The sequence below is a fragment of the Ostrinia furnacalis genome, unplaced genomic scaffold (genome assembly GCF_004193835.3).
Source record: "Ostrinia furnacalis isolate ACB-3 unplaced genomic scaffold, ASM419383v2 OfSCF7387, whole genome shotgun sequence".
NCBI classification, from domain to species: domain Eukaryota; kingdom Metazoa; phylum Arthropoda; class Insecta; order Lepidoptera; family Crambidae; genus Ostrinia; species Ostrinia furnacalis.
The window spans coordinates 124,819-137,804 of NW_021137626.1; the positions used below are offsets into that span (position 1 = coordinate 124,819).

The following is a 12,986-nucleotide window of genomic DNA, read 5'->3' on the forward strand; positions in this document are numbered from 1 at the left end:
GCAGTGGGGTAACCGGTGGATTACAAATATTATAGAAAAGCCGTATATCGGACAGTGATTTATAGAGCGGGGGTGGACCCACCCTCCGAGGGTGCTGACCATTGCGGAACGCATACTACATTGATTTCTGGGAATGAGAGAACTTTTTGAGTAGCTTGATTCCATCTCAGAAGTTTGACGTTTCTGGGTTAGGTCAGTAAATAATTCACTAAACCTATGGCATTAAACGAAAGCAAAAAATCAAATCGTTGTCTACCCAAACTAACTATTATAAGAGAAATCAATTTCGCGAAGTCTATACTTAACCGCATATTACACAACAAAAAGTGTTCAGGCCGATCACTGTAAATTCAACGTAAAAGGAAAATCAATTTTGAAGAAAATAAATTTAATAAAGTTAGTTTCTTTGCGTCGCGTCGGGTAATTTCTTCAACATTTCGTTGGTGTCACGACCGGACCCCCGCGGTGCATCCGTGTCAACGTTTATTTTCCTTTGATTTTAAAACAAGTTCATGGATTGTGAGATTCATTCACGCATGTCAGTCTGTCAGTGTCTATCTCTACTATCTGAAATTACGAGAAAGTAATTTTAGTTATTCACAACAATAACGGTGTCAAAAAAGTTTAAATGTTACCGGTTATTTTTTGCGAGTGCTTAAATTCTTTTGTGTTGGCATAAGTGTGTTAATTAATTACAGCTATCCTGATTAGCGTTGTTTTCAAATGGGTGAGTGGGTCAGCCAGCTGATCCGACGGATATGGCTCGCCGTGCGCAGACGTCGGTCAGCGCGGTTTTTTCTTTCGCCTGTTGACACCACCTGTCATTCTTAATGCTCACTTAATTGAATTAAGCATAGCCTCTCACAAAAAACATTCGGCTTCTAACTTTTGTTTTTTGCACTGAAATTATTCCGGCGCTCAGCAATTAGTCAACATTGCTTATTACATTCCATTTTGATACTATCGCTTAGCGTATTAGTTGATCGCGCACCTAAAGCATTCTCGACTCGTTTATTGAATAAATAGAATAAAAAAATGTTATCAAGAATATAATGAGCATTACAATTACAAATTGTGTCATAAATATGTATGGATATTATAAATAGTTGTAATTTTTGTGTATTTTGCTAGCATCGTTTTGTACCATACCTGTAGAGTCTTCTTGAAGTTGATAACATCTAATATTAAATGGTTGAGTTAATAAATTGAAATGGCTAGTAATCTACCTGTCGTGGTGAATATTCCGTGTATGTCTGGAGGCTCTGGCTGCACTTATATGGATCGATAGGGCACACAGGGTCGTAGGCACAGAACCAGCCATTGACGGCAATGCAACGGTACCTGCACTGACCAGCTCATTCAACCTGCATCCTTACCTAACTGCAATTCGAATTCGCTTGTAAAATGAACTCTATTATTTCATAATCTACGTCATTACGTACAAGGAACGTTAATATTTTATAGTACGACAAGTAGATTGAAACCTGCCATACATCATCATCGGAATTTATGAGAAATGACCTTATATGCATACGAGTTCTGCCTAACTACTTCGTAAAATTTGCTCAGCTTGTGGTCTAATTAAGCCGCAATAGTATTTCAAGAAAATAGGTATAAATCGACTGCTCAAATATATCAAATAAATAATTTGGGTAGCGCGGAGAGTTAACAAGTAACACGAGTTAATGAGACTTATTTATTACATTCAACTTGAGGTAGGTACAAATATTATGTTTAAATAAATAAGCATTGCCAGAAAATCAATGTTGTACTTGGATAAGTATTATATTGTGTAGAATATTTCCATAGTATTGCTAAATTGTCAAGGAAATTCTTACACTAAAAAATAAAATCCGAGTTCAAACAAATTAATGTTAAGACTGCTCTAAAATAATCGTAAAGGTTAAAAAAACTAATTGAAGGTAAAACTTAAGGACGAAGAACAGCTTTACATTTTTAAGACGAATTATTTCAAAAAAGTCTAAGGCTGGGTTGCACCATCTTATTTTAATTTTGACAAACGTCAAAAATCTGTTAAACTCCATACAAAAAACACCGATTATCGTTAAAGTTACGGTCAAAGTTAGGTGGTGTAACCGTGCAACTCAGCTTAAGTGTAATCAAAACTTTTCTCGAAAGTAGGTACTCGCATCTCAGTGATAATACTTAACTCGGTGCTGTAGCAGGTACGGCTAAGCCTTACAACGAAATGTCTGACCTCGTCATCATCAGATAAGATAGCAATCTTATACGGGATATGTCAGATACCGTACATACCCTGAAATGAAACCTCAGGAATTATATTATGGGCAGAGCAGCCTATCACTCGATCGTTACTTTAAATCTCAGTGGCCCCAATCGTAATAAGAAGGTGCCTTACTTTTTGCAAATGATGACACTAATTTGCTTACAAATAGACACTTTGGAATTAATGCTTGTTTATTTTCATTTTTGCCACCGTGTAATTACTGCCTGTATTAATATGAGAAAAAGAAAATAAACTTTGTTTTTCTGTTTCATCAAAGGTAACTGAATGGATTAGGTAAGAGAACGTAACAAGTCACGGTTAAATGACGGTCTATCAAAGTTAAGGTTTGGTAAGTATACTCAGAGATTCTTGTAGAAAGATATAGCATAAATGAATTTTCATTTACATCTAGGGTAAGATGTAAATGAAAATTCATATTTATGCTCCAGTTAATTATATTTTACGACGATCTTTGGTCGGAACTACTTAGCTATAAAGATTTTCCGTAACAAACTGATAAGCACGCAAATGACAACGTATAAGTAAGTCGTAAATTTGATGGTTCTTCCCTTATAATGTAAAGATATACCTACTTAATTTTATAATATTTTTAGAGTTTTCTACTAGATTTCCTAGTCACCGTATAAGATTACCGATTTCATGATGACAGCAGAAAATGTAAGCATTTTTTTAAACCTGTATGCTCAAGCTCATCCATATCTTTAACTATCAATAAAACCCATCGGTAATCGTATGATTGGCACAATTGGCTTCATTGCCGTTTCTTATCACTGATAAGATTAAAACACTTTTAGCGCACCAATTGGTTTAGTTAACACGCTACAATGATATTGTAAGCTATCAAATCTTGACTTTACGATAAATTAGTTAAGATAACAGCTTTATATTATGCTGTGATTAGAGTCTGCCAATTCTAATTCAGGTGAGATAGCCATTGTGATGGCACATTCGTGCAAAAAACTAGTTACTTCCATTTAAATTGGCTTTAATTTAAAACCATTGTGTGCACGTTCTGCCAGATCATATCTGATAATAAGATTAGGTACTTATTTATTTACCACTCAAAGAACTCCTAACTATGTTAATGTAGACCACTTGTACGTATTTGACATTCGTCTTCGAACGCCAGATTCTTATCACAATTTCCAATTAATCGATTGATATCTTTAAAATAAGCAAAAAAGTTAAGTAGGTAAACGTCTCATCGTGCAGTTTAAAATATCCTAATGGCGAATAATATGTCAAGTGGACATTATGATTATTATTTTTTACAATAAAATTAATAACGGCGTAAGTGGCTCTTAAAAGTTTATGTTCTTGATCAAAAAGATATACTTAACTTCGTGTAAATATAATTCTTTATTGTGACTTAAGAATATTTTGAAGAGGTGTCTGGAGTGTTTTTTTTAATATAGGTATGCGATTTGATTGGCATTTAGTAGAAGTATGTACTAGTACAGAACAAAACACGTATAAACAAAGTAATTTAAGGTTGTGATTGGCCATCTTGTGTTTTTTTTACAATGATCACTACTAAAGACATTCCCGTCTCATCAACCACTTAATTACACGGCAAACTAATTGTCGCGGTACATTTCCACCAGTGATTTACTACTAACTTTTCAATCAAAAAAAAAACCGAAGAAGCTACTACGGACGACGCCAGTCATTTATCAATTAAACGATCTATGTACATACAAACTAATAGGCACTACGTCCATTACAAAATTGTTAGCGCTACTAAAAAACCAATTCCGAACTCAGAAAAAATGGTCCATTATGCAACCGTAATTGGTGCGGGTCGTTGACTGAGACGCGCCAACATACATGATACTCTATGTTATTTGCAAATCACTTTCTCACCCAGTGGTGTCGTGATTTGTTTGCATTGAGCTAACTAATGAGTTTCGATACGCACGATCTGTTATAGAAAAAATATTTTTATAGTTGATTTACATGATACATGATGATATATATTTTAAGGCTAAGTTGCACCACCTAACTTTGACCGTAACTGTAACGATAACAGAGGTGTTATTTGTATGGAGTTTGACAGATTTTTGACGTTTGTCAAAATTAAAGTAAGATGGAGTAACCCAGCTTAAGCGCGACAAAATGACAGAGTACGATTAAAAAGACCAGCTAAGTAAGTGTAACTTACCAGCATAATAGTCGTAAGCCTAGACCTTTCTTCAAATATCAGACATAAGTAACAAAATTATGTCGCACAATGTGTCTAGGAGAATAACTTCTGATTTATGCATTTTCTCAACGAATATAAATAAATGTCGTGAAATAATCTGCAATTGAATTTGCATAACAATTAGTAAACAACCTATTTATCGCATGAACACTCAGCTCCTATATCACCCCTACCAACATTAAACGGTTATCATTATCTCGTTTAAATAAAAATATCCCCGCACGTGGTTAGCGACACTGGTAGACTATAGTTTGTACTTACTAGGTTTATAAAGGTTTGTCCACATTGCGGCAAATCTACTTAAGAGCTTTTGGTTTGTCAAGTGGTCATAAGAGATCTATCGGATTGCAATGTAGAGACATGCGGTTTTGTTGTTAAAACCTTGGGGATTCGTAATTTAAATTCCGATTCAAGTGTGAAATAAAATGGAACTGACCCTGATGACTCCAAAGTTAGTTTCGGCTTTCAGTGCCTTATTAAAGCTTTTGCGTCAGGTGTAATATGGCAATGCAAAGAACATAAAGAATAGACAACAACTGTGAAGAGATTTCCAGTTCTGCGTGAGACTCTTTTTTTATTAAACACAGCGAGCAAATTTTAGCTTGGATCTCACTGACTCTCCTGCTATTAAAGTCTACTTTCTGATTAGACAACTTATAATAGTAACTGGTGATACTACTGCAGCCATAAAACTGACTGCGCACTTCGTGCTTTCGTGTGTACAAAACCTAACATCGACAAAGAGCGTCACAATAAAACCAGAGAGTAGTAATCGCCCTTACTCCCAGTGGCCCCTAATTGCGCTGGAGAGGATTCCCACGCGGCCCGACCAGCCTCCGCTGCGACCATCGTTATGCAACTTTAATCAAAATTCCGTGAAACGGGGGCCGGTGGCACTCTATGAACGTGCTTTGCTAGTGCGACCGAGCAGGTGTAATCTGTGAGCACAAGCAGGTAAGTTCAGAATAATTGAAAACCAGTGCATGGTCGCGGTATTCCACAGTTCCGGGAAGATGTATTATGCTTTTGCGTGATATAATTACAATCGTAAATAATCATGATGATACGAGTAGATCAAGAGTAAGTATTTTCTGCTCATGCGTGGTATAAACAATAGTAAATAATCATGATGATACGAGTAGATCAAGAGTATTGTGTATTGGAAGCCTCTACTGTTTCAGTAAAAAGGAGAGTACCTACTAAGTTAAAAAAAAGTTGTGTTTGCGTGTTGTATTACATACTTTCATTTTGTTTAAAGATAATGAGTTGATAGACTAAAATTCTAAATTATAAATAAACAACTTGAAAAAATCGAACTGCTTAGTTGTTTATATTTATAATTTAGTTTGAGAAACGACTCTAATCGCTAAGAAAAATTTTAATAACTATAAAATTCTAAAACCTATATTTTTGGATTTATCGATCTTACAATAAGAGATATTATTACACATTGCATCCGATCCGAATCNATTCTGCTCATGCGTGATATAAACAATAGTAAATAATCATGATGATACGAGTAGATCAAGAGTATTGTGTATTGGAAGCCTCTACTGTTTCAGTAAAAAGGAGAGTTCTAAGTTAAAAAAACGTTTTGTTTGCGTGTTGTGTTACATACTTTCATTTTGTATAAAGATAACGAGTTTATGCTTACTTACTGACTAAAATTCGAAATTATAAATAAACAACTTGAAAAAATCGAACTGCCTAATTATTTGTTTATAATTTAGTTTGAGAAGCGACTCTAATCGCTAAAAAAAGTTTTAATAACTATAAAATTCTGAAACCTATATTTTATGATTATATCGATCTTACAGTAAGAGATATTACACATTGCATCCGATCCGAATCTATGAAAAAGAAATTATTACAAAATTTACAAATTACTGCTACATGTACCTACCTACCTACATTCTCGAATTCGGATGCAGTGCGTGATCACTCTTACCGGCTCGTTGGGGATGTCAAAACAAAGTATAATTAGGTACATACAAGTTGGACTACGACAAGTAAACAAATAACGTTCTCATTGTTTGTAATTTCACGCACAAACAGATTCTCTAGCTGAAAAAATATTTGAATCCAATAACTTTGAATGTTCGCTTTAACGTATGTAACCGTAATTGCTTATTAACACTTCAGTATATTTTGATTAATAGGCGTGTGTGTAAACTTTTTTTTTTATGTAAACAATTTCCTATATTCAAGTAGGATAGTAAACCGGACCGGTCTTTGTGGAAATCCTTGGGGGAGGCCTTTGTCCAGCAGTGGACGTCTTTCGGCTGAAACGAGACGACGAGAGTAAATTAGGTACCTAGTGTAGCTAGTCATATGACAAAAAAATTATAAAAAAATAACTTTTTTAAAAACAAGCTTTATTTCGAAAGCTTGTATCGCGCATGGAATTTATTCCTCTTTTTTAGCGCTACAAGCTTTCGAAATAAAGCTTGTTTTTAAAGAAGTTATTTTTTTATTAATTTTATTTTACACTTTTTAGTTGTATCTCAATCTCTGGGCCCTGGTCATCATTTAGCACCAAAGTGCTCGAGAAGTCGAATCCAACGAACCCAAACTCAATAAGTTTCCGCTGTTTCGTTTAGGAGTTCCTATGGCCACCTCCTGACTCCATCATCAGACCAGCTCAATGGTACCATAACATTGCATTGTCATCGTAATTACATAAGTACCTATACCAAATTTCAGCTCAATCGGTTGAGGAGAACTGGTCTTAAATTCAGTTGCAAGATTTGTCCCACACATACTAACAAGTGAAGTCAATATAAAGCTTGCAGTAATAAAAAAATCCTTTTAGGCGATAGAGATCTTAAGTTTAGGAAAGACTACGGTTAACAAGAATGTCTCGGGTTTTTTCTAGATGTTACGAATGTCCATTAAAGATTGCCACATTCCATCAGATGGATCATTAGCTTGTGTGTCGTGCTTTATGTATAAAACCACTATATACATACATATACATCAGATATTACTGAAACTGAAACGGTTAAAATTGTACTGCATTTATATAACTCGGATATTACTTGTAAATGCATAAGAAAATACTATGTGGGTTTTACTTTTATTACATCATCAGAAAATTTTCACAATCAGGTAATAAACACAGTATTATTTAGTATCTAAGCTATTTCGCTAAATTAATACAGTCGCAAATCGAACCCATTGACGTGATGTGTCCCCATATCATTATAAGTTCTCCGTATGGTTTCGTATTTTACACTTAAGTTCAGTTTTCTTCTTCTATCGAGTGGGTTGAAAATTGTGTTAGATGAGGTCACAAGCTTTACCAGAAGTAATCACACTAAAGTTGTGACCTAAAGACCACACTTTCAGGTAAACTCTAACTTTATTTTGGTTTTCGCTTTCGCTGTTTCCCATAAACCGTCCGATGTGGAACACGAGAATTTCAAAATCGTTTTTTGCCGTTAAAACGACCAAATGACGTGCCGATTCCAAATCCTCTACAATCTCGGCGTTATGAATAGGAATCATGTGAACCAGAGCTAGTAATTGGGTGCACTGGAGTAGAGCGGAGCTGGTAATTGATACGGCAAGCGTATAGCGGTACGGCGTGCATCCACGCCCTTCGCATGCATGCTCTGATATGAGCCGAGCCGCAAATGCTTCCCGCCACTTCACTTGTTCACGTTTCAACGCATTTCGTAAGAAAAATCAATAAGTTTCGATCAATCGTCAATTTTACGATCGCGGATAGTTGGTCTTCTCTACACGATGACGGCTCTATTCTGGAGATTTGAGATTTCTTGTTCTAAATCAAAATTAAGTTCAGAAAGTTTTATCTTCTTTTGAGCTTAGAATAAAGTTAATTCGAACATTTAGTATAGTCTAAAATGTATAGAAAGGATTTTCGTTAATTTAAGTGTAAAAATAATCGATCGCGCGAACTCTACATACACAGTGACGGCTCAATTCTAGAGATTTAATAAGCTCTAAATCTTTATCTGTCCAGATTTGAATCTTTTTTTTGGGCCATTAGATCGATCGCGGGATCTCTACACGGTAAATGACGTCGACGTCTTATTCTGACGAAGATTTAATTTTAATAACGTTTAAGTTTATTAAGTTTTATTTATAATTTGCGCTTAGAATATACATACTTTAAATAAAAGCTTACAAAGAAGCTTTCGTTCGTCAAGTGTTTAAAACTACAAAGCAGAATTTCCTAAAATACGTTTACAATTCACGTTTTATCTTTTATTTCAGGTAATAAACCGCTCGTTCGAAATCGGACCTATTACGTTAATTTGAGAAGATGTTCTGAATCGAACTGAAATTGTAGCGTAATTTGAGAAAAGTTTAAACTGTAAACAAAATAATGATAATAGCCAATATTTTTTTACGCACGATTATTGACTTTATCATGAACATCTGATTAATACTTAGTTATTACTCTCATTAACTTTATTTTGAATTATTTATTCGAAATCGATACTCATTAAGTACTTAAAAGGCACCCTTATTATAACTGTTTGTATATTTATGAAAAATAAATAACAAGTACTTACTTTTACGCGTTTCATTTGTGATGTAATTTCAAATTACTGTCTGCTGCTAGAATATATAGTTTGTCCTGAATTTCAGTGAGTTTCACTTCCTGTTACTATTTGGATTATGAAATAACTTTCTTACAATCAGTTTTTTGTTTAATTGTTTACTTTTTTTGCTTGTAAGTACCTTTTTAGTTACGTTTTGGTTACGTTAATATAAATAAATGATTTCAGGCTCTTATTCTTTAATTAATTTTGGTGAATGGATCATTCGGATGCACGGTGTTGCAATGGTTAATAGATGAATACAGTTATGTAGAGCGATATTATCGTATGTTAATTATTATTATGGTTTAAACGCTTTGGTCGGCTACAATAAATCATCTTCGATATTGCATTTAGCTCATCTCTCTACCTTTAGCATCAAAACTACGCCTCGGTGGAGTAGCGGTTGGAGTTGGATTCTTGACTATGGTGGTATGGGCTTTAATTCTTAGTTGGACCATGCATAGTATGAAATAACTTTGTGTATTTATGTGTCTCGGGTGTGGTTGGGGTATCAGTCTCAAATTAAGCTGATTAACCTAAATTAAATTAGGTATCATTCTGTGTTTAATATGAGGCATGTCAGACACCTACCTACGACGGCTCATAGAGCTTGACACCAGTTTTTGTGACGTTAGTAGCTTAATGTTTGATAACAAACTAGAACGTAGGCCTACCTAATAATTCCTTACTAATTTAATTATTAGCAGCTAGCTACAACTTAAGAAGTACTTAAATTAATCACAACAAAAATTTAGTTAACTCCAGTTTAGTTTGTGTAACCTTACTAATTGAGTTACTAGGTCAGCTACGCATTCATGAAAATATATTTTCATTATTATTTTAATCATTTTAGAATTTCACTAATTGTATTAATTGTATTGATTTCAATACATTATTACCTACTTTAATTATTTTTTCCTATTTCAAAATTAGTTTATTACGATTGATGCGTAAATAGAAAAAAGATTTCTTAAGTTACATAAAAAATAATTAACTATTTTATAAATTGGATATAACTAAGTATCTTGCAGACAATATTTTGCTATTAAAGACCAATAAACAACTTTTATTAACTTTACTTTACGGGCCGCTATTATTTATAATATCACTGCAGTTTATAGATAAAAAGTTTTTATATTTATTGCTAAAGAACACGAATATGAAAGGACAAACTGTTTGTTTATACTCGCATCCGCAACTACAATACGCACGTGAAAAACGACGTCGTAATTGTTTTTAAATTTAATTCAATTACTTTAAAAGTTTAACAGATTTATTGAATTATAAGTAACATTTTACACGTTTATTTATTGAATAAAACATTTTAAAATAATAACGTCTTACCAATAGAACATTGACGATGGCGAACCACCGCAAAACGATGCTTGATTTTATTGTCATTATTCACGTTTTACACATAAACTTAGTAAAGATGCGGTCAGGACTCGCGTGGAGTTCACACTGCGTTCGGAACACGGCCAGTTGGGTACACGAAGCCCGCCAAACTGAGCGTTTGGAAGCACCGTGAGCTTCGCGAAATGACTGAATGACGCTCCACAGAGGGAGAAATGGCGGGAGGGCGCGTAGGGGACCGGGGAAACCGCCAACCTCCGGTAATTCACTAAGAAAAGTTATTTGCTCGCTCGCAGACTCGCCGCGGGATTTGTTGTGATAGAAAAAAGACGATTAGGACGCGCTGTTTTTGCAATCGACGAGGATGGGCGATGCGGACCCTAGGTTCTTGACTTTTTACACCAAAACAGACATTTTTCAACTTTTCTATTAATTAGAAAGTTTTTAGATTAGCAGATAAAGTAACGTGTTCAGCGTCTTGATATAGATCGAACTGACAGAGATACGACGTAATTAGTCCGACCTAATACTCGTAATTGTTATGTATTAGGTACCTTCCTACTTACAAATATCAAATTAATTAGGTACCTACCTACTTTTTCAATTGATATTTTTATTGATTATGTAAGTATGTAACTTTAGTTAAGTAAGTGAGTAGGTACCTATTGATGTTCATATGACGCGATGCCTTCCTATTTTAGATTTTTTTTAATATTAAATTAGAAAGAAAAAATGTTTATTCAGTATCATCGACAATACACTTACAATACTTATCATTATTTAATGAGTATGAAAAGGTGTCCACTCAGCATGGTGTCGTAGCATCTCAGTAGATAATGCCACGACCCTGGTCTTCCTTCTTCTTACTTACTTACCTATGTTATACTTAATTTGAGTTTTTACAAAGCGACGAATGACGATTAACACTGAATTCAATAATAAACTCAAACTTTTTTACTGACAACGGAGCTTTTGGCCTGTAGGTATGCATCACGATAGAAAGTGATTATCCGGCCAAAGACCTAAGTATTTAAAATTATTTTCTAATTCTTTTTAATCTAATGATTGAAAGAACTGACTTTTGATCATGTTCGTACCTACTTATCTAATAGTTACGTTTTCATTACCCAAATTGCGGAAATTACAGTAGGTACCTACTTATTGCATTGTACCTATTAATTGGTAACTGCCAATCAATTTAGTTCCAATTTGTAACTCCAATTGTTTAAAATACTTGTCTTATTAATAGGTATTACATATTTGAGGATTTATTACTTACCGAGTTATCTGGGGGCACNTTATAGAAAAAAGACGATTAGGACGCGCTGTTTTTGCAATCGACGCGGATGGGCGATGCTGACCCTAGGGTTCTTGACTTTTTACACCAAAACAGACATTTTTCAACTTTTCTATTAATTAGAAAGTTTTTAGATTAGCAGATAAAGTAACGTGTTCAGCGTCTTGATATAGATCGAACTGACAGAGATACGACGTAATTATAGTCCGACCTAATACTCGTAATTGTTATGTAGGTTAGGTACCTTCCTACTTACAAATATCAAATTAATTAGGTACTTTTTGCAATTGATATTTTTATTGATTATGTAAGTATGTAACTTTAGTTAAGTAAGTACGTGCCTTCCTATTTTAGTATAAAATTATCACTTCACGGGATTTATTGCAACAATATCTATTTTAACGGTAAATAATATTTACCCTCTTTCATCTCTTCAGTCTGCCCGCGACCATGACTCGTGCAACCGAGCCGAAACGTCGGGAGGGTAAATATTATTTACCGTTAAAATAGATATTGTTGCAATAAATCCCGTGAAGTGATAATTTTATAGTAAAAAATGCAACATAATAGTTTAAAATATTCCTATTTTAGATTTTTTTTTAATAATAAATTAGAAAGAAAGAAAAAATGTTTATTCAGTATCGTCGACAATACACTTACAATACTTACTTAACATTATTTAATGAGTAGGTAATGATACTGAAAAGGTATCCACTCAGCATGGTGTCGTAGCATGAGCATCTCAGTAGATAATGCCACGACCCTTGTCTTCCTTCTTCTTACTTAATTACCTATGTTATACCACAGGTTATACTTAATTTGAGTTTTTACAAAGCGACGAATGACGATTAACACTGAATTCAATAATAAACTCAAACTTTTTTACTGACAACAAAGCTTTTGGCCTGTAGGAACTGTAGGAAGGTAGGTATGCATCACGATAGAAAGTGATTATCCGGCCGAAGACCTAAGTATTTAAATTTATTATTTTTAATCTAATGGTTGAAAAAATTGACTTTTGAGCATGTTCGTAACTACTTATCTAATAGTTACGTTTTCATTCAAATTGCGGAAATTACAGTAGGTACTTATTGCATTGTAACCTAATTGGTAACTGCCAATCAATTGAGTTCCAATTTGTAACTCCAATTGTTTAAAATACTTACTTATTAATAGGTATTACATATTTGAGGATTTATTGCTTACCGAGTTATATGTTTGACTGGTGACCTGGTTTGATTACGTCAGGGCTGCTCATCACTGGATATTTTCAGTATTATATATTAAATTAGT

The 12,986-nt window shown here is 34.1% G+C and overlaps 1 protein-coding gene across 2 annotated transcripts in view; it reads right to left on the reverse strand.

Moving 5' to 3' along the window:
• Positions 1 to 10,599, reverse strand: part of LOC114364356 (uncharacterized) — a 51,192-nt gene extending 40,593 nt beyond the window's left edge. For both annotated transcript variants that reach the window (XM_028320478.1, XM_028320477.1), the window contains exon 1: positions 10,388 to 10,599. In XM_028320478.1, coding sequence (XP_028176279.1) covers positions 10,388 to 10,444 — 57 coding nt within the window. In that variant the 5' untranslated portion in view covers positions 10,445 to 10,599. The remainder of the gene's footprint in view (positions 1 to 10,387) is intronic.
• Positions 10,600 to 12,986: the final 2,387 nt, after the last annotated feature.